At 41.7% G+C, this 22,806-nt stretch overlaps 1 protein-coding gene and 1 long non-coding RNA gene across 14 annotated transcripts in view; one reads left to right on the top strand and one right to left on the bottom strand.

Moving 5' to 3' along the window:
- The window catches only part of LOC108505488 (neurexin-3), a 915,200-nt gene that overhangs the window by 637,250 nt on the left and 255,144 nt on the right, over window positions 1-22,806 (bottom strand). Inside the window, exon 1 of one of the 12 annotated variants that reach the window (XM_017831542.1) lies at window positions 6,569-6,585. The exons of the other annotated variants lie outside the window; for them this stretch is intronic. Within the exon in view, the coding sequence (XP_017687031.1) occupies window positions 6,569-6,575 (7 nt within the window). The 5' untranslated portion in view covers window positions 6,576-6,585. Of the gene's footprint in view, window positions 1-6,568; window positions 6,586-22,806 lie in introns of those variants that run through there. 12 annotated transcript variants of the gene reach the window in all.
- LOC108505490 lies at window positions 6,787-22,584 on the top strand. Of its 2 annotated transcripts, none has more exons than XR_001877529.1 (3): window positions 6,787-6,911; window positions 7,379-7,553; window positions 22,128-22,584. It is a non-coding gene; the product is annotated as an uncharacterized LOC108505490 (long non-coding RNA). The 2 variants fall into 2 exon arrangements; XR_001877530.1 differs by lacking the exon at window positions 22,128-22,584 and adding an exon at window positions 10,583-10,708.

Genomic DNA, 22,806 nt, shown 5'->3' with positions numbered 1-22,806 from the left:
ATATTCTATACTTGTGAGGAAAAGCCACATGCCAATCCAGTGTATATGCAGTGTACAATGTCCTAAGCATACTCCTCCACCTGTTTTTCATTGTTCGCTAAATATAAACAACTGTACTGGTAACAAACACTGTACTGGTATCAGTGTGATGTTGCATTTTCTGCCAAAGAAACCATAAAATCCAGATACTGGTCTGACTGTGGTACTGAGTACTTAGAGCTGTGATGTTATTTATGCCCTGATCAACTGGCCAAAGGGACTAAAAAACCAATCCTATGACAATGTCTTCCTTAATCCAAAATGAAATTTAAAAACTTTGGTTTACTTTTCCTCAAAAATGCATTTCTTAAAAAACTAGAGCTCAATTTTAAAATAAAAGCATGAAACATGTTTATTTGAAATGAAAGAAGCTGAATAAATCAATTTTAAAAATAATTTGCCTGAAAGAATTTGATATAGTCATATAAAATCACAATTTGTTTTGGTTGGACAAAGTATATTTCTTTTCATTTCTCTGAACAATTTTTTTACTCTCTCAGCTCCATAAGGTAGAGAAAAAGCAGGGTGTTGCTACTAATTCTGTCAAAAGATACTATTATGATGAGCTGGGCATAAGACCTCCCCTATATTCCTCACTGCTAAATATAGGTGAGGGCAATTCTTTACGTAATTCCGCTGTACTTGCTTTTTCTTATGCTTTTATTTCACTCTGCATTTCTTATAGTTTTCTCATTTTCCTGATGCATCATTCTAAAACTTAAGGATGCCAGTCTCTGAACACACCACCCAGTAGAAATGTTTCCCTACAGTCTGAACATTCAGCAAAGTGCAAACTGACAAGAGAGGGAGAACATCACAGCACCATGAACATAAAATTCAAGATCTAACATATTCACCAGCTCTGCTCTCATATAGACCACCTCTACGGCTGGGTTGGTACCCAGTCCATCTGCCCCTCTTTCTAGAGCATATGTGAGAGAACAGAAGGGTAAGAGTGTGCAAACATACAGTTGAGCTCTCAATTCACCAGCTTTTTATCTTATTTATCTTATTCTTAACCAAAAGTGCTATCGTTTTATACATACCATGTTTGGTTTTTTTTAAATGAAGCAACAAGCAACATTAGCTTCATCCCCTGAGAGATTTACTCTTCTTCAGCAGCAATCTATATCCAAGTTGTAATTCCCAATTCCACATTATCCTTACCCTTCTAGCCTATTAAAAATCAGAAGTCAAACACCAAATAATAATCTGTATGCTAAGTATTTAGACCTGTTTATTACTGCATGCAGATTCAAGAGCACTAACATTCAGCTAATGAAACAGGGTGCACTTGTGGCATTTTTGTTCTTTACCACACTGAAGACAAGGTCTTTCCTAAAATATTCTGACCTTAGTAAAAAGCCATAGAGCTGTACCACTAGGAAGAAGAACATTAGGTAGCTATCACAGTCTTCCCTACTTGTGTGGTATGATTAGCCCTGCTTAGGGAAAAAAAACAGGGGGACTGTCAGTGGGAGTCTTCCAAGACTGACACAGGAATGAACAAAAATTATTTACACCAACACTGAGAAAAAGTTGAAAAGTGCATTCAGAACAAAAGCTCACGGAGGGAGCCCAATAGGAGAAATTCCTGCTTCCGTTGGAGAGCAGTATTTTAGAGAACTGCTGTAAGAATGCAAAAAAGGGGCAGGAGGGAGAGAGGCAGCACTGCCAGAGGTGAATGTGTGCACTGCTGCGTACCCACGGGCCTGTGCTGGCAGCAGCCTTCCAGCAAGTGTCGCGCTTGCTGCTGAGCAGGGAGCCCCCTGGGCATCCTTCCAGAGGAAAGTGGGAGTAGAAAAATAGTTACCGCTAATCACTGTAATAACACAATAATGATCCACAAAATTATCCTTTTCAATACCAGCGAGCGGTACTGAGAGTCATGCCCATGGGAAAGGGGAGATGCAAAAGAAGGTGAAAAGCAAAAGTGAGGTGGAAGAGAGACAAGAGCAGAGCAGCGCATGAGACTGGTATCACAGAGGCTGCAGTAATGTCAGCTTCTCACAGCTTCTGTATTACTGGACAGTGTATTTGTGCAGAACCCCAGGATCACAAAATACACTGCCAAACACTACTGCTGCCCTTCATTTATGCTCGTTGTGAGATATCATTAAAACCATTTATGGAAGTAGCAATATCCAAACCCAATTTGAGGCAGAACAATTCTTCTCAAAACAAAGCCACAGGCGAGAGACTGTTACAAGCTGGCAGAGCAGCTTTGACTAGTAATTATATAGGGGCAAAAATGTGTGCATTTGTATGCAATGAGAAACAGGTTAGGCTCCTGCTATGTCTGTGCAGCAGCCAGGGCAGTGGACATGTATATGCAGCATAGGCAAGACAGTTGCACAGTATGTTTCTGCGTAAGGCAGACAAAGTGCATCTGAACAAACACAATATATACACATAAAGAGGAGGTGTGCCCTTTGTTACAGCATGAAAAGGAAGCAGGCCACTAGTGTGAAATCATTTACACATCTGAGGGCAGGAATGAAATGCATCACCCTCATGTAACTTCAGAGTACCCACACATAAGGACTTACATGCACACTTATGTACACAGAAAAAATTAATGCATGTCTGTCTTGCCCAGGTGTAAATACTGAAGTGAATGCACGCAATCTCAGGGCATAAGCATAGATGTCCACGGTGTGTGAGGATGTGAGCGCGGTAGAAGCATACCAAACTCCGGCACTGCGCACAGGGGCGAGAGGGAGGGTGTGCCAGTGTTTCTGGCGCATGCTCCAACTTCATCCTGGGCTTTTTCCCTTCCTGATTTAGTTTTTTTTTCTGCGGCAGAGCAGACTCCATGTCTACAGGGAAGGTGCTTAATGAGTCAAATCCAATCTCTCGAACGCCTTATCAGTTGTGGACAGGCCTGTTTCTGACAGCTGACCTTTCCCACTGCACGCTGCTGAAAAACCCATACACCACAAACAATTAACACAATGCTGAAAACACAAAGCTGAAGGAAGACTGTAGATCGTTACAGACAGCACTACATCAGAAGGAAGAGAGTGATGCACATAAAAATGACAGAAAGCATCTATACAAGTGTTTCAGTACACCTTATTTTGCCATGCACACATGCTTTATTACTGTCTTTACAGCTTGGCCATAGCAAAGCTATGTGCAAAAATAAGGCCCATGTAAAATAAGGGAGGAAAGCACAGAGAACAGGGAACCTTCTTGTGAGGTATATCATGACATTAAGCCCATGCACAAATAAATACATCTCAATAAATATATGCAAAGCTGATAAAAAGAGCTAAGTTCCTTACTAGAAAACAAAAGCACACAGAGCAGAGGAGATGACAAAAACTATCAGCCTGTCCTCCTATACCTCTGCTGTTGTGGAACTGGCTCTTAAGAGAACACAGATTAATACATTTGCTAAAAAAAAATGAACTGAATGTGTCTCAGCTAGAAACATCAAAAATAATATAACCTATCAAGTAGTCTATCCTAAATAACACAAGGAGGACCATCCCATGAAGAGTGCAACTCCAGTTCCAAGTAAGCAGGAGACTGTTTCTCTTGGGAGGCACAAACACCTAAAGTGGATGGTCTAGGTACCTGTCCAAGGGATTTGCTGCCCAGGAAAGGCTCAGAGAAAATCTGCATGTTCTCAGCTCTGCTGCCACCTCAGCATCCGACTTGGGCAAAACATACACATTACATTTTATGAAATGTCTCTTCACTATCACGATTTTCTACAATAGCTACATGCCACCAGCATGCTTGAAGATCAAGACTAACATATCTGAGATTTCAAGAGCAGATCCTAGGCACACAGGATTCACATGCCAGTTTGAAAAAGTAGACATCCATCTTTTGTGCAGTAGTGCACAAAAGAGCATGGCCTACCATTATCAATGTTTTGGGGTTTTTACTAATACGGCATTGCAATAGTAGAGACACTAGAAGGGACATGCTTTTTGATTTTAATAATTCCTTGCATGCTCAAAATAGGAGCTAGATGACACTGAGGACAGTTCACAGAATAAAAGTTTGCCAGAAGCTCCACAGAAGTCATCTGGACACGGCATCTAATTAATCTAGACACTTGTAAACTAAGAGATTAGACACTTGAAAACTAAGCGTGCTTTTGAAGATTTTGCATGCAACCCAGACAAGACTGACATAGGAGTGGGTCAAAAGGTACAGAAAGTTATCTAAGGTCAAAGAGTGGCAGAACCCTAATAGTGCAATAAAAGTTCCAGTTTCGCATCTCTGTCTGGTAGCAGTGCTAATGAAAAGGTATTTACACAAAAGTATTCCAGCTAATCACAGGAAGTATACAAATCTCTTCAAACCTCAACAAATAATGAAAAAAAAAAATTAAAAATAAATATTCCCTATGGTGGAGGCTTTTTCTATTTAAGTGAAAAAATTATACTGTGATTGTAATTCTTTCTTAGCTATTCCCATGTGGTCTTTCAATATATACATATTATATGCATTTATTTCAATGCAATAAAAATTGACGCTTAGTATATATGGCAATTATCTTTACTTATCAGCTCATCTGTTTTCATAAATTTCTGAAATTATCTATGCTATTTGGAATAACAGATAACAGCTACTCTATCAGTTCATTCAAAATTAGTAACTTCATATCATCAACGAAATAACTTTCATATCTTGATGTGACAGTACCAAAAATGAGCCCAGCTGCTTTCATTAGTTCAAGCTACTGGGTAGCACAATCTTATTAAAGACTTGTACAAGTTATCAAGATTGGATATCAATGAAAAACAATAAAAAACAACAGCCAAACCAGTGCTACTCTTCAGTACTTTAAGCCAAACTCTGAACTCACTGGCCTTGATAAAAATAAGGAGCAATTTTATGGCAATCAGTGAAGGCATACTGCTGGATGTAAGACAGCGATCATGCTGGTATCTGTGTTCATGTTATTTTTCCTAAGCCTGTTGCTAGAAGGTCAGAACTGATGTAATTCTTACTCTTACAAGCAAAGCCCAACTGCTATAAAAATTACTTTCCAAATCTCTCTGCAGGAAATGTGACACTGCCCTTGTGCTACAACTAGCACTGAAAAACGTGTTACTCTTTCAGTTCAAAAAGGTGCTGCCATTTTTTTCCTGGAGATGAGTTCACCCTGGAGGATCTTGATTTCTGTGGGTTTGGGGTTTGGGACTTGGTTTCTTTTTTAATAGCAAAGACTCTTATTTTAAGCTAAACACCAGGAGTATTTGTATATTTTATAAATATTTTCCAACTCCTGTTTTACTGAAGTGTTGTCACTCTTTTCCCCACACATTAACAACTCCATTAACCCACCACCACTGTGGTTTTGTAATTTTTGAACTGAAAATTGGTCAGAGGTTTTCGGAAGGAGAGAAGGCAGTTTTGGTCAAGACCGATAGGGCAAACCCTTGTATATTCTTGCACATGGCCAGCATGAAGGATCGTTGAAGCCCCTGCTGTGTGAAAAGCATCACTATATTTTTAAAATACAAGACACTTCTGAAAATTGACTCTGCCAATTTGTAACTTCCTGTAGTGGGTTTCTGTGGCTGGCTTTTGGTAGCGGGGGTGGGGCTACAGGGGTGGCTTTTGTTAGAAGCTGCTAGAAGCTTCCCCTGTCCGGTGGAGCCAATGCCAGCCGGTTCCAGGACGGACTTCCTGCTGCTGGCCAAGGCCAAGCCAATCAGGAGTAACAGTAATGCCTTTGTGATAATATATTTAAGAACAGAAGGTTGTGGGGCAGAAAGAATTCCAGCCAGGGAAGAGCGGAGTGAGAACATGGAAACAACAAGGTAAACACCAAGGTCAGTGCAGAAGGAGGGGAAGGAGGTGCTCCAGGAGCTGGAGCTGTGCCCCTGCAGCCCATGGGGGAGCATCGGGGTGCAGAGACCCACCTGCAGCCCATGGAGGAGCCCATGCTGGAGCAGGTGGATGCATGAAGGAGGTTGTGACACCGTGGGAGGCCCAAGATGGAGCAGGGTCCTGCCAGAGACCTGCAGCCCATGTAGAAAGGAGCCCATGCTGGAGCAGGTTTTTCCAGGTAGGACTTGTGGCCCCTGTGGGGGACCCACATTGGTACAGCTCATTCATGAAGGACTGCACCCCATGGAGTAGTGACCCATGGGACAGCAGTTTGGGAAGAACTGCTGCCCGAGGGATGGACTCATGTTGGAGAGGTCCATCAAGGACTATCTCCCGTGGGGTCTCCTCTGTCTGAGCAGCAGCAGAAACAACTGACCACATCCCCCATTCCCCATCCCCCTGCACCACTAGGGGGGAGAAGGGAGAACATGGAAGGAAGGAGGGATGGGGGGAAGGTGTTTTTAAGATTGTTTTATTTCTCACCCTTTGGTTCTTACCCTATTAGTAACAAATTTAAGTACTATCCCCACTTTGAGTCTGTTTTGCCCGTGAAGGTAATCAATCAGTAAGTGATCCCTTCCAGCTCTTAACTCATGAATCCTTAGCTGTTGTTTTTTTTCTCCTCTGTCCAGTTGCAGAGGGAGAGTGAGAGAGTGGCTTTAGTGGGTACCTGGCATCCAGCCAGGGTCAACCCACTACACCTCCAGAGCCTTCAGGTTAAATTGTCTCTCGACAGCTATCTGGTCAAATATGCTCAGTTCCTACAAAAATAAGTGGTTGGGTTTTTTTTTGCCCCTGTAACTTCTAGGTCCACCACTACTTTGTGAAGTCAGAGAAACTGGAATCTTTTTTCATAATATCTCTAGCAACAGAAGTTCGGCAGACCAAGTTCTACTCAAACCTACATAATGCCATGATCTTTTATGGGGCTGCTGAAGAAGGACTGTTGGCAGAATATGGCCTTCACACCATAATTTTAAGAGCTGCTCTGTTAAAACATATGTCAGAATAAGGTATAGCTTCATTTCTCAGAACTTCTTGGCTATGCAGAGCTAGGAAAAATAAGAGGGAAAAAATTATATATAATTATATTAATTTATATAATTGATCTATCTATATATACATTTAAATGCAAATACATTCTTCCTTACACTGGGATAACTGGACTGAAAAAAGTAAAGAAACTCCAGTAAGTATTTTTCTCAATTTTACACAACTTCTTCTTGCTTGCAACTATACTTCAGTCCCACAAAGGGACTGAACAAAAGGAAACTGCATAACTTAACTAGTCTGGGAGGACAAAGTTGGAAGAGAACTCACTGCACATAGTATAAACCAATAGTGAAAGCTTTTGTACAGTTACCTGACAACTTACAACATTAAGCTTCACCATCCGCAACCCAGGGAGCATCACAGTTGTTTCTGCAGCTGTCTATAAATTTTTTTTGGAGAATTACTTTCCTGTTTCTTTGTCCTACAGATGAGTTACTAGATTTTGAACTTCTGCGATCTGCTTGGCTTGACCATACCATGATGCATAAACCTTAAGACAGAGTTGGTACAGTCTTCACCAGCAATGTCTCCTTGAATGGCCTCCACAATGAATGCTAATTAAAAAAAGTTCTCAAGCTGAAGAGATACCAGCAGAAAAAAAGGTTAGTGCTGACCTCAGTATTTCATAGCATCTAGTAGAACAAGCTTGATGGCATCTAAGATTCCGTTTCTCAGTGAAGGCAAATTAAGAACTCATTTTCAAGCTCCTACAAGAACTGTAACAACCCCATAAAGTACCTTTAGTTCTGAGTGGTTCTAGTGTGGATTATACATATGTGCTGAAATTGCTTCATCTGGCAGAACTGAGGCAGTTCAGCCCCAAAAGACAGAAATGATCCTTGACAGGAACTGTAACTGTCCACCAGGTACAACTTCTGACAGTCATGCAAGCACCACTCAGAACAGGCTGTAATGAAGGACATGGGCAGCATGGCCAGTCCTGCTTATCCTTCAAGGTGTTGCAGCCCTGTAGGCTTATGAACCTCCAGACTCCACCTGTGTCTGCTTTTACACCTCCATAAAACAGAGAAATTTCTACAACCAGCAGATAGACCTCTCTCTAGAACAGACTGTATCTTATGTCTACAGCTCTGCATCAACATTTCATAACCACTGAGGACTAAAATGCAGTTGGGACAGAATCCTTCTTAGTTGCAGGGGGAGTTTTAAAGGGGAAGAATGACATAACAGCAGTGGGAGACTTGGCTTTAGCACATTCCGGAGTGACCCTGACTGAGAGCCTGGACACTCATGTTTTTGTGCACCAGGCAAGCATGTAGCATACTTCCCATCAACTACTTCATGGCAGCTGCCCACATGCATCACCTTGCCCTTCAGGAAACACAAGGCAGCTCACAACTCAAACTAGGGTAGTGAATATGCTAGGTTACCTTGCTTTCCATCAGAATTAAAAAGTGTACACGTGTTTGGTTTTGAATAGGTAAATTCAAAATCTAGCTTGCTTTAGAGTGATTTGCTATTATGGTAATAGTCTAAGTCAGCTACCTTCCTTCCAGCATCATCCACCTGCTATTATTTTAAATTCTTTCAGCATTTGCATTTTTCATTAAACTGTTCTCGGACTCTTCCCAAGCTCCCTGGGTAGTGCTAGAGATGAACACATCATTTCCTGGGTTGAATTTCAAATGTCAATGGCTCCAGCCCTCCTTCACACCCTTGGCTGCATCTTTTGTGAATCAGTAACTCATAAACACAATCCATAACCTGTAACATCTGAGTTTATAAATTATTTCCCCACTGCTGCATCTGCCTGCGTGAGCTGTTAAGCCTCCACCGGGATCAACATACACCTCTGATAAAGGAATGTTTGTTTGCTAACTGTTTCATATTGATGTGCTTACACTGAACACTAGCACAGAGGGAGAGGTAATAACAGATTAGGGACCAGTTCAAGCAGGTTATTTTTACAACACTTATAATATGCATGTGATTACAAACCAACTTCATTGCTTATTTCTATGGGCTGAATTACAAGAGAAAGGACTTTTTTTTTTTAACCAACTGGCATTACACCATAGCAATCAGCTTTAAAGACAGATACATTGGAAATAACTCATACTTGATATTCCTGCTTGCTTCTAAGTAAGTCAAAATGCCCATATAGAGTGAACCATAAAAGCCCACCTTATGAAATCAACAGATGACAACAACAAAGTGGTCAATTCAATTGATATTAGAGCATTAACCTCACTGCAGATTTTGCCAACCGATTTATTAGATCTTACTAACAGTCTGCCGGAGGTCTCTAACTTTGCCTTCTACTCACTAGCATTCCTGTGACCCGCTCAGTGCAATGGGCTGCCTGCTTTGAAACAGCCACATGGCTGTGTGGGAGCACATCACTGGACAGAATTTATAAATGTTCCATACATGACAAATGGGTATCACAAAACATTAAATGTAACCCACTGATTGTCTTAGCAGGAGCCAGCAACTGAATGAACTATAGATATTCAATTCCTCTCCAGAGCAACTTTTTGAACCAGGCAAAACTCTGATGTATGCCCATTAGCCATCTGTATGGCATTTCAATCAAAGATGGCTCTCCTAGTTTCAGACTCATCTCCTGCATCTAAGCATTTTCTGTTTAGGCTGTTAATGATGGATAAGGAGCATGAAAAACAAAAGCTGAAAAGGACAGGAGATCAGGGTAGTGATGGAAGATATTTTAAAAGCCAAAAAATAAGCCTGCCTTATCCTCCTAAAGATAAGAGGAAGGGGTCACCGTAGAAGACAGGGTCTCCGTTGTTTCATTTGTGAATACGCAACTTCACATGTGCAAGCACACACGCAGCTGGAGCCTTCTCTCTCTGGTGAAGCACACGGTGCCTCCAGGGCAGCTCTCATTAAATTGACATTACTGTTGCACTGCATGTGGGCACAGTATGTTCAGCAGAGCAGGCACCCAGACGTGCAAGCATCCTACGTGCATACAGGTACAGTCGTTACAAATGCATGCAAAAGTTGGGTTTGCACCTGCACAGGTGACACGTCTGCACATGCAGATACATGCACAATGACATACATGTACATTGGTTGCAGAAGTGCTTTTGTATATGCATGTGGCCATGTATTTGCATGAGCTGGGTTCCTTTCTCCCTCTCTCTCTCTCTCTCTTCTTCATTGAATGGTAAAAGGCTGTCAGCAATTTCCTTCTGTCAACAGCTGGGAGACAGTTTTCTGCAGTTAGCTGCAATTTGTTTCAATTATGTGTATTAATCATAGCCTGCTCCTGATGGTATTCTTCTTAAAAATAAAAAGAAAAAAAATCAGAGCTTTTCTTTTCAACAAGCTGTTTCCTCTCTCACGATGGCACTTAATGACTGCAGGTTTGGGGGGGGGGAGGGGGAGAAAAAGATAAAAAAGGAAAAGGAAACCTGAGATATTTCCATGTTTGCGTATTTCATTAATAAGCACCATGGCTCAAGAAGTTGGCAGGGTGTACAATTGAAATGTGGGTCAGTGCACTGTTATTTCAATTGTGGAGAGAGAGGTCTGAACAGCATTTATATCTAAAAATCTCCTAGCTTTAAAGGATTTTTGGACTTCAACTTGCTTCCTTTGAAACCTAAAGTAGAAATCAGTTTCCTACTGTTTTAATATCTTACAGCAGGGATCAATTTTAAAGATACTGGGGAAAACAGTGAAAAACTGAGAAACCCATAGCTGCCCAAGAGCTACTCCCAAAGCCTACTGGAACATAACCAAAGTATCAGTGAGGATGAATGGTATTTTACCAATCAACTGCACATCAAGCTGTGATGTCTCAAAGTTGCTATTTTATGTTTGAGTCCTAAGAGGACTTCTGATGAACATGCTCTACATTTGCAGTGAAGCAGTAAACGAAATCAGGTACGTAGGATGTATGCTGACATTTTGGAAATATTCTATTAAATAAGCTCCTAGGTAGAGATATGATGGTGTGCCAGGACATAAGCCAAAAGGATCTTTCCTTGTTTCTCATTATCTGCTTTCCTCTAGCATTTATTATCTTACCTGCTATTGTATTAAAGATTCCTCCCACACTCATTTGTCACTAGTCACAGCAAGGGCTGGTGAGCTCAGGGCACTTAGGAGTTATTGTACAGATTTTACTCAGAGATGTAAACATTACTGGGAAACTGCTAAAATCCAAGCAACGGGCACTTATTCCACAGCCCTGGAATTTTAGATCAAAAATTATCAAAGCACCAAAAATATAGATGATTTGCAAGACATGATCAAGGTATTTTATTCAAGATTAGGTTAGAATAACAAGAGGGTCTGTAAGATCTGTACTGCTTAAAAGTGTATTGCATTGAGTCCTTGCAAAATTTGCTTTCTAGGTATCTGCTTAGCTAGATTTGCTCACTCCATCACACTTAGGGAAAAGAAGAATGATCCTATTTTAGGTCCATATGGCACAATGTGTATAATACATCACTTAGAGAATTTAGGCCTAGTCTTACCTTAAGATTGAATGGCACAGACACCAATTGGGTCCACAAAAAAAAAAAAAATCATCCAATATATCCCCTGCAATCACTATGTCAACAATGACAAAACCATGAGTAAAGATATCATTGCACTGGCAGAAAATACAATTTTACTGGTATGGTATTTTTCATAAGGTCCAGGAACACTAAGAAAAGAATTTATAAACGACATCTGCATTCAAATGAGCTCTTCACGTGCCTAGGTCAATAAAGCCACAGGCACAAGCATGGTCTCAAACAGGTTCTGCATCAGGCAGATTTTCCAGGGCACCAATATCAGACAGGGATGATGTGATGTGATCCTGGATGTAGCTACAATGTTAGCTGCAGCAGGGACTGGGCAGCTGCCAGAGCTCTGCCACACTGTGTGATTAGGAACTCATACTGCACAGATGGTGTACATTTTGTGGGAGAAGATGATGCTATAGCTCCCCTACTCTACCCATCAAATGCATGTCTGGACACTATCAGTGAAGGTCACTCCCATGGGTGCACCTACACCCACAGGATGATACGTCTATGAGGATTTCATGGTTCTTGGCAAGAAGATGTGGAGCAAATAGGCTATACTGAAAAAAACATGGTTTTGACTGCATTAACTGCATCCACAGACAGCCCTTTGCTGATGTCAGAGCAGCCTTTGAGGCAAAGAAATGAGTTTCACAGGCCTCAATTCATTCCAGCTAAAAGGTCTATCACTGAAAGTTTATCACTTAGTTCAAAGCTTCATCTGCAGAAGGACAGGTGTTATAATCCTGAGAGAGGATCACTTGCTATCATCAGTGCCCCTTGTCCTGCAACATCTCAGATTTGCACAAGCAGGACATTTAGAGAAACTAACCTCACAGCAATTACTAAGTGAAACTAACCCTGAATAATTAAGATGTGACAGAGTCCCAACATTAGGAACCATTTAGAAACCAACATGATCCACAACTCAGATACAAACTACCCAACCTCTGGGCACAGTGTGGTCAGCTGTAAATCACAAACTCTGAAGAAGCATAAGTACATCCCTTCCATTAGCACATTCTTCGAAATTTCCGTCCAAAACTTCCATTACATTGTGTTCTACTTGTCAAATTAAAACAACAGCCCAAAGAAATATGTTGGTAGAAGGCTCATCCAGCAAACTTCACCCTTACTAGACTTATATTGACATGTGCACAACGACAGAAGGGAGAAGAACTAGGAAGAACACAGGAACTCTGAAAGGTGCAAAAAGCTTGGAGCTTCACAGAGCTCTTGGACTTCAGACACCACACTTTCCAACACCAGGAACATGAAATCCAGATACCACGAAAGTCAGAGAACATGACAGAGGAAGCAAGAGAGAAAAGAGGTGGAGAAAGGACAAAAACAAGGAAGAAAGACAAGAACGAAATAGTAGAAACCAAAAGGGACAAGTGGAGAAAACAGGCAGAAAACTGAAAGAAAAAGGAGGAAAAGAAAAGGGAATGACAAAAAGTGATAGACAGAAGAGGAGAGAAATCTCTGCTGGTACAGTAACAAATAAATCCCTGCAGCATGACAGGCGTCTGCTGAAGCATTTCATTTCCCCGCAGCATAATGGTGTGTTATCGCCCATTATCTGTTCTGTCAGTGCCAGAGTCGATATTAAATGAGGGGCAGCTGCATTTAGCTGCCATTTTTCAGCTGTCTCCCCGTTACCATAGAGACATGCTTGTTTTTTGATGAACCTGGCTGTGAGCAGAGGGATACATGCGCACGAGGAGGGAGCCCGTAAGCACTGCAGAGCAGTGGGAGCGAAGGACCCAGAGAAACAGTGGAGTAACGCAAGCAAGGGGAGGGCAGGTCCTTCACACCCATGCGAGCACCACAGAGACAGCCATCTCAAACATACTGTTAATATGCAGAGCGGCCAACAGCCAAGCATGCACACGGTGGTCTGACTGTCACAATTCCAGCAACTGATCCTTCATCCCTCTGCCCTTCTCCTTTCCCTACACCCTCTGTCCCATAAGGATAGCAATCCTCCCCTCCTTTCTAGTACCTCCGTGGCAACATCTCTAAGACTATTGGAAGTAATGATTAACTGAGCAACTCAAAGACTGTGCAGCCTTAACACTGCTAAAATACTAATCAGGAACATGAAGCACAATGAGATGGGGGTTGTCCCTTTCTCCCACCAAGATTTATGCAGCAAGCTGCTGCCACACACAGGTGCTGAAACCTAGAAAGCTTCGCTCACTATTTTCCTGCTTTAAATATAAGGATGTTCTCTACAAGGGAAGTGACTGAGAGACAGCTACACAGAGAAATGGAATAAAATGGAAGACATCCCATTTCCTCCTTTTGACTCCTTAACACAAGGCTTCCTTAGAGGAAAGATGGCACTGGGCTCCCCCTTCACCTTTACTTAATGGTGGCAACTCCAAACCTTTTATCTAGCATACTCTTGTATTTGATCTCTAACACTGTTGGCTTTAGACCTACCAACGTATACAGTGACTGGGAGAGCCCACCTCCTATTCTCCAGTGGCATACCAATCACACCAGTATGAGAAACTTTGTCTGCTTGAAGTGTTGACCATGCACAGCACCAGAACTAATCAGTCCAATTCCAACAGCAGCACTTTCAGTCCACCTACATTTACTATAACCTGTTTATCTCTCCTTGAGGGCCTTGTTTCTCTAAATGGCTTGTGAAGGGTTTTAGAAACACAGGAGAGACTGACACGGTGAAAGTCTAACTGAGAGACTATACCTCTGCTAACAAATGAAATGGAGCCTCGGTGCACTCCCAGACTTTGAAACATGGTAGTTTGCAATTTTGAACTATTACAACAGTTTCTGATAGGATCTTTCTCATTTAACTAGCAGTCTTCCAAATAATTCTGAGGAGAGATTAGGAGTTAGGATACGCCCATGACCATTCCCAATGCCCAGTTTCCGTACAACCATCTTGTTCTGTGTGTTTATGAGCACAGACATCCTGCAATGGCCAGCCTCACTGCCAGGAAACATTTCCAACCATGCTCAGCTGATTAGTAGACACAACCAGGCAGTCCAGCTTGCAGACAGCCAGGATAGTACTTTGTGCAGTCCCAAACTACAACAATAAGGTCTTGCTGACATATCCTAGCTCTGTCCACTCTAACTCTCTGTCCAAGGGCTGACTTGCACAACTCTACTATTCATACAGCTTGGATGTACACACAGAACAATGAAGCCATAGCTTCTCTGTAAGCCACTGAACACTCAAGCCATAGGTCGGCTGAGATATATCCTCCTAAACAGATAAACAGGAAAACAAGACAAATAATTCCACTCAATCTGACAAGGATAATGGGATGCCTAAGGAGAAATCACAGCCTTAAGGTACATACCAAGAGCACTTTGGGGGTCTCAAAATTCCCTAACACTAAATGGGAAGATTCTAATGTTACATGCTGAGCTTGCAGAAAGCCTCACCTCCACATCAACTCTCACGATGCCAAAAAGAATTGTTTGGTGTGTAATGTTTATGATTAAGGACAAAGATGCCCAGAGCACATTTAACTCCTTGAAGGCGAATTTATGATGCAGAGATGGTATCAGACACTGAGAGCTTTCAGCTTGTCAGAAAGCAGCTTGCTCTTTAGGTGATATCTACATTTGCCTTGAATTCTGATTCACAGCTTTCCAGTCCATCTTTGGATCGTGTTTCTCAAAATGCAAACTTTATACTTCCCTTAAACCATCCCACTCTCTGTCATGTCCCTTTGCTCCAAACTCCCAGACTGCCAAGGAACAAACATCTTTGCTAGGAAGTTTAGAGCAGAAGATGCAAGGCTGTCCAGACCCAACTCTGGTTTGTGGCAGTGTCCCATCTCTTGCTATTAAATTTCAATGCACATGAAACTGAAGTAACACATACTGATACAAAAGTAGCACCTAGAAACATTGCAAGACTGAGTATTCGTAACATTTAAAATAGTAATTTGATGCTTCTTTTTAGTATAGAGGACCCCGTTTTCCATTTTTCTCCTCCTTTCTACACCCTCTGCTTTCCCAATACTTTTCTTTGAATCTTCTCATTTATTTGTTCATGCTGTCCAGCATCATCTATCAAATAAACTTCACAGTATTCAAACACTCAACTAGGAGACTACTATTTAATAACTGTAAAAACTGCAGACCCACTGCATTCTCTTCCAGTGACCTGATAGTGCAGCCAATTTCAGTGCCTGATATGGAGCAGCCTTCTTCGTTTATTCAGTTTATTTATTTTTTAGAAGCCATTTAAAAAGTCACTATTTCTCAAGACCTGCCTAGCCCCCCCTGCTCCATGTTAAGAGACAGTAACAAGAAAGGGTCCAAGTGCTTCACTCTATTAACGCTTAAGTCAAGTCCTCATCTCCTAGTAGGAACATATCCATACCTTGTTTTTTTCTCATTAGAACCTCTCGCTTTGGGCCTTCTGAAATTTGACAAAACCTTTAGAAGTAGATGCTAAAGAAACTCCTTGAGTGACATTTAATTGGCACAATGCCATTGATCTTTCCCACGATTGACATCTGCTACCCTTCCACATCTCTATGGTAGTTATCAAGAACAGCTCTTTCTGTATCTTTTCTTATCTTGTTGACTACTGATTTCTTTAAAATTCCTGACTGTTCCATGTTTGAAAAAGTTCTGCCTGAACTGCTTATATGCTAGTCCTTCCTTTAGCTTCAGTCCACTCTCATAACCTTTTGCTTTTGAATATGGAACTATCTTAAGCACCACATTGAGCACCAGACTGCCACTGGACTTGCAGGATGTTTTTTTTCTGGAGGAGGCCTAAGTTCAGAGTGTCTGATCAAAGCTGTCTTTGTTGTCCAAGGGAATTTTGGAAACAGTAGTGGAAACAAACAGCTGATGTACATGACTGAAAATATGTATGCTAATGAACTGTTTAGCCTGTTGGGTCAATGACACTAGTTTTGGGTTCAATGAGTCCGGGAAGCTGAAGCTAAGAAAGAAGTATGCCATAATATTAGAGATTTTGTTTTAATGTAATCTCTGGTCAGCAAAAGAGTAAGACAAGAGCATTGACAGCACAGTTTTTGAGACAAATGTGAAAGCAAGAGGGAAATTATCCTGGAGAGCTCTCACAAACAACTTTGTGGCCATTTCAAGAAGTTTCTAGAATTGGGCTCCCTGTGATTAGAATTAGTTTATACGGTACAAATAAATTGGTTCCAGAACCTGCTAAACTGTCCCATTCAAGTTAAGGAATACATTCGGAACAGCAAAGGAATTTGCCATTAATTCCTTTGACCACGTTCCCCACGTGCAACATTGAGAAACAAAACAAGACAACAAAGTTGTTGAAGAAATCTAATGGCTAGATGCTACAGACCATATTTATTCAGCAACAGTTTTTAATCAAAAGTATTGATTTCTAATTCTAGGAATGCTTGTGGAAAGCTTTGTTGCAGACAAAACTAGCACTTAAGTTTTGGAGAAAGAAAGAAAGATATATCTACCTTTGGATATCTTTGCATCTTTATTTTCCCCACTCTCTCTTTCCAAAGAGCAATAGCCTTCATTTTCCTTTCTACAGCCTACTGTCTCAAGTCCACTCAGTGAAAAATAGGTGTGTCGTGCTTGGCTCTATTTATTTGCATGCATGTAGTACAAGGCAACAAAGCAGAGGATCAAATCCTCAGTGGCACTCACAGAGCTGTACCTTTAGCTCTAGCAGCAAGGGGCTGCTGCTCCTGGTGATGGTATTCCTGTATCTGATTTCTACTCCTGTTGGAGGAATGGAGTACATCACTCTTCCAACAGGTTTTATGCGCATCAAAACAGGATCCAACTTTGAATATTTCAGTACTCCAACAGAAGCTGGGACAGCTCAGTAAATAAGGATGCAGGTCCAAGGTACAGAAATGTGAGAAGGTCAGAGCCTAGTATCACAGACAGCTTTAGATAAAAATGTGGTCTTGGTTTTGACTATTCAGGAACAGATTTCAAACCTCAGTGTCCCTGGTGCTGAGTACTTTCCATGCCTTGCCTGTTTGTAGGTCAAGTCATTCAACTGCCGAGCTGGGAAAGAAGGTTGGGTCCTTCAGATGCAACCTTTGGCACTGAAGCCTCTCCTCTCCTGTCCTTTCCTATTCCATAATGCCCTAGGAAGGGATATTATGCTTTGCAGAGTACTAAAACACAGTCATGAGGAAGTATAAGCAATGAAGTGATTTTTCATGTCACAACTGACTTTATTAGCATAATTCCTAACTGTGACTGTTTAGAAGCCTCATAAGAGCAAGAATAATTGTGTTTAACAGGCAGAGTGATAAAGAGACAAGATTAGTCATTTCTTCATCCTCCTTCCCCCCCTCAACTTCTACAAAATCCTTTTCCTTTCCTCTACCATTGGGAAGCAAGTACCAGGGAACATATTCTACAGGGAAAAAAGTGCCTGTTTCTAGTGTGCCCAAGAATCTTCTACTTGTGACATCCTAACCTCACTTGTCTTTAGTGGGACCTCATATAAACCTCTGAGTGGCAACGTAAAAGAAAAGATAAAATTTGGGACCCCACTAGAACACAGCCTATAAGAAAAGGCAATATGCAACTAAGCAGAGGTTTCCAGGGAAACCTAGAAGTATTACAATATATTCCAGAACTGTGCACTGTGAAAAGAACCCACCATTTAGATACAAGTTTGCAACACATTTCCACCATGTTTAGTAAGAACATAGAAGACAAAACATTTAGTGCCTTATCATGAGCCATCACTTCCTAACCTGCCACACAGATCTGAAGCACACATCAAGCAAGACTGAGCCCTTGTGGTGCAAAACTCACCAGAGGATGATCTGGGGTGGTGCTGCAAAGACTGAGGCACAAAGCATTTCTTCCATTGTGGTGGGACAGGACAGGCTTGCAAGGGGGACTTGCAAACAGCACAGTTCTGTGGAGGTTTATGGACAGAGGGAGCTCCTCTTTGCAGAATCCAATTCAATAATTATGAAAGGCAGAAAACAATTGCTCTTTTTGGGTACAGTAGCCTATCTTGGATATTACTGACACTACCAAAGAGGAAAACACACAGAAGACTCAGTGAAGGGAGTCTGTCTTGATAAGAAAAGAATTGATACCAAGGTCAGGTCAGGGTCCTGAGTGCAGTAATACACTGGGCTGGAGACTTCCCCTTCCCTCTCTGCTCTCTCCCCAGCCTGCCCAACTCCCTTCCTCAAGTCAGTGGGACATGCCCTGGCTGACAAGGACCCTGTCCAGCCAGCCCCATGGCTCTCAGTCCCCAGCAAAATGTCAGACTCCACAGTGACCTGACAAGATCTTTAGATGCCAACTGGTATCATCCACAGCAAATCAAGAGCTGCTGTCTCAACAAATGTAAAATGATGCAGCTATTCCAGCTAGTGGCTTCAAAATACCCTCTTAATATGCACTAGCCACATTCCTTACAGTCTTACAGCTTCCTTACAGTTCCTTACAGCTGAACCACTTTACCTTCTCCTTCTGTCCTTTAACTCTTTCAAATCTTTAAAAGAATATTGGTTTTCAAGATGATTTGCCAGTTAACTTCATCCATTCCCACAAGTGCCTTCAGTTGTAGATTCAGTTCAGGCCCAGAACTGTCTCCACAACACAAGGAAAAGTACTTCCCTCCATTTAAACTCCTTTTTACATAACCAGGAGACTAAAGCAGCCAGAGACTCTGGGGTTTAATTCAAACTTAGACTCTCAGGTGTGATTCTGTTTCGCTGCAGGTATTTTAATCTCCATTAGAGAGAGAAGAGGGGCAGAATCTTACATGGTTTCATATGCATTTGTTTTGATTTTTATAGCTGGCAAAAGAGCTATATTAACAGCACAGCAGGGGCCGAAACCAAAGACCTGGAAAATAAAATATTCTCAGTATTCATTATTTCAGTACTTGAAAATTCCAACAAGATGAGACTTCTATATGCTTATCATGAAAGAGAATAAATAGGCATGGATTAAAATAGATTAAAAAACCCCAACCCTATTTATTTACAGTACATAAAGCAAATCTATTTGCAAATTGTAAAAAGCATTACCCTTGCAGTCCTCAGGGATTCTAATGTATTGGAACAAAAAGTAGGCATAACCAAATTAAAGGCTCAAAATAAAACTGGGCAAGATATTTGCTATCCGATATGCAACTGCTGAAGACAGACCAGCCTGATACTGAGAGCAGAGCTCTAAAAGCCTGAGTCATGAATCCAAATCTCAGACATCTGAGTTTTTACAAGGTGTTTGTCACGTATCATCTTAAAACTGGCATAAACCTGATGTATGGACACGGTTAAATCACTTTATCATCTCTTTCTTAAAAGTAAGACTCTGATACTGAGCCATTTAAAAGTGTTGTGAGATAAATTGCCCATAGCATTGAAAAGCAATAATATTGCCTCTTAGTTTTGCTAAGTATTAAATAAAAACCCTTCAGGGACCCCACACACACACTTGTTGGAGTTGTAATCCCAAAAAGAAGAGCAAGTGTTTAAACAAAGCCAGAATAGTGTTCTGTATCCCTTGCCCATTCTACCCTTGACTCTGCATCACGTAGGTAAATGAGCCTTAGCTAAGGTAATTACAAAAAAATAGGAGTCCTTCAAATAACTAATCAAGAAAGCATCAAAGAAATATGGAGGAAAAGAGTTCCTTGAACTAAAAGATCAAAATGCCTAATAATAAAGGGCTTCTCACTTTCAGCATGATGAGCCCCTGCTGACCTTATAGACACAACTTTGGGGTGAAGGGTATGTAGGATTTCACAGATGATGTCCTACATCACCTTGCAGTGCTAAGCAAGCACTCTCCATAGGTGCAGAGACACTAGCATTGGATATTTTAAGGAGAGGGGCCATGATCACACACTACATTTCATCACTATTTCAGTTTTCTCTTTGTACAAGTCTAACTCCTGAGTCTATTTTTTATCAGAAATGTGTTGGTCACAGCTGTCCTAAGAGAGCACTGCGACATTCTGAGAATGCAAAGGGATATCCCGCTCAGCTTAAACAGGAGAAAGTGGGACTAGAGGCAAAGGTTGGGTCCCACTAGATTGAAGAGGCAGTGAGCCATGAACACACTTCTCACAGAAGAGTTTTCAGATGCTAGAATGAAACTCAAAGAAGCAGCAGATCTGCTCAGGCCTCCCCATCAATGACCTTGGATACTTGTGCTGTTTTAGCCACAGAGCAAGGATCATGTAAGAGCAGAGCTTGGGGAACTGCCCAGGCAGATCCGTGTTGCTCTTCTGCATACATCCTCACAGAGTGGGGCCAAGTCCCCTGCTCAAGGCACTGCCCCATGGCTGACCCTTCACACCGCTCCTGTGGCTGCAGTGAACATGCCCACAAACCTTTGCAGGTCGTGCAGGAGAACATGGATCTGAATGGCACCTCTGGGGGCTGAACTTTCTCTGCAGCTCTAAGAAAGGTGTTGTCAGGACAGTAATAGATCATGACCCCTTCACTCGTCCACGTAGAAGCAAGCAGCATACTGAGAGGGTGGGGAGAAATATACCCCTGCAGGCCAGTCAGTCTGCACTCTATGTGTTAGCAACAATCAGCACCCAAGCATTGAAGGTTTTGGTAAAAGCTTGAGCCTTTCAGGACCAGTCTGACACTCCCTAACTTGTTTCACACAAGTCCTAATTTCATAGAGAAATGACGACCTGTTTACAAACCATATATAAACCGAGGTTTATTTGCCGAAAAGATTCATCAATAATTTTAAATTAACAAATGTCAACAACATTACAATTAATTTGCCGGCAGGAAAATGGATTGGGGAAATATAGTGAACAAGGCACACAGTTTCCCCATTCCCTCTGCTCCAGATGGAGTGATGTGACTTGAAGCTAATGGAGAGATTTCCAAGATCAAGAGGGAATGGACCTCTCATAGGGTCTGTGAACCAGGCCCTTCTGCCCTAGTTGCTGCCTTTCAGACAGACTACAGCTTTTGCCATGAACAAATCATTTCAGCTTTTAATTCAGTCTCTCCTTTTGTAAAATAGGCCTAATAGTACTCACTTATCTACTTCACTAGGATGCTTCAAGGATTAAAATTGATGCATCCCTGCTGAAGTAATGTGCTATAATTACCTTGTTAATGTGCCCTCTCTTGGATAGAATTAAAATTGCTTAGCTGCATGTCCCATGTCCCACACTGCCAGCCAACTGGGGCCCGGGGCAAGCTCAGGCAATTGGACAATGTTTCCTCAAGCCAATTTCTCCTGTGCGGCTGAAGTGAAAAGAAAATGGCAGCCTTGCGGTCAAGGGCTGCAGCAAGTACTTGAGAAAGCAGCCTCAAAGTCACTAATTATGCAGAAGCGTGCTCCTTTACAGATCAGCAAGAGGCAAAGACTATTTTCTGCCTATATTTGGGTGACAAAAAAACCCCAAAACCTGTTGAAATCCTCCTTTTCAGCGAACTACATCTTTCCCTGATGAAAGCAGTGAAACAATCATTCCCTCTTTCAAACCCATCTGTGATATTCAAGTCCCCACCTGTGCTCTGACCACTCTGTCCCTCCTGTATGATTCTTCCCAGCTAAGTGCCCCTTTTTCTTCAGCTGCTCTAACTTCTGAAAATTAGAATAATGCTAAGAAATTATGCAACACTAAGGGGGAAGATCTAAAATTTTCTCTATTTCAAAGAAAAGTAGCCAGAAGTATCTTTATTACAGATGTACCCGGGCAACTGCAAGTCTGTCTCTACTATCCAGAGATGTGCATAGCCCCATCCATTCCTACAGGCAGAAACCAGCGAAGCTTGCAGACTGGAGACATCCTCATCCCTGCATCTCTATTTGCACTGCATCACATTACCTCACTTCCAGCCAATCCAACTGTTTCATGCCTCAACACTCTCCTCTCACCTAGCGCATACCCACCAGAGCAGCTGATTGCCATGGCAAACACGGCGGAGCTTAGAAAATTATATACGGCCAGCAGTTAGCATTTGTGGAAACGCAAATAAAAACAACGCAATTTCAGGGGTGGGCTAGAGTTTGGCATGAGTATCTGCTGCCTCCAAAATTTAAAGAAACACAGAGCAACATGCACACAATGAACAGCAGAAAGTTATGTCCTGATAAATAGGTTTTCCTGATTTCACAGTGCAGTTACAATAATTAGGAATAAGGTGACCCTCTTGTCTCAGGAGAAGGAAAGCAGTTCTGAACAGCAATACAAACAACAGTGTTTCAGACTGATCAAGGCCTCCTAATTCACTATAAAAGCGGGTACAAAGCCAAGACTGCAAGAACCAAACCCCCCTCCTTTGCCCTTGGAAATCTCAAACATGATAATCCTCATACATAAGAATTCTTCCTGATCAACCCTATTTCAGAGATATCCAAGTAT

The sequence above is a fragment of the Lepidothrix coronata genome, unplaced genomic scaffold (genome assembly GCF_001604755.1).
Source record: "Lepidothrix coronata isolate B3197 unplaced genomic scaffold, Lepidothrix_coronata-1.0 Scaffold192, whole genome shotgun sequence".
Taxonomy (NCBI): Eukaryota; Metazoa; Chordata; class Aves; order Passeriformes; family Pipridae; genus Lepidothrix; species Lepidothrix coronata.
The sequence above is the reverse complement of the archived record's forward strand: the minus strand, read 5'-3'. Positions and strand labels throughout refer to the sequence as shown.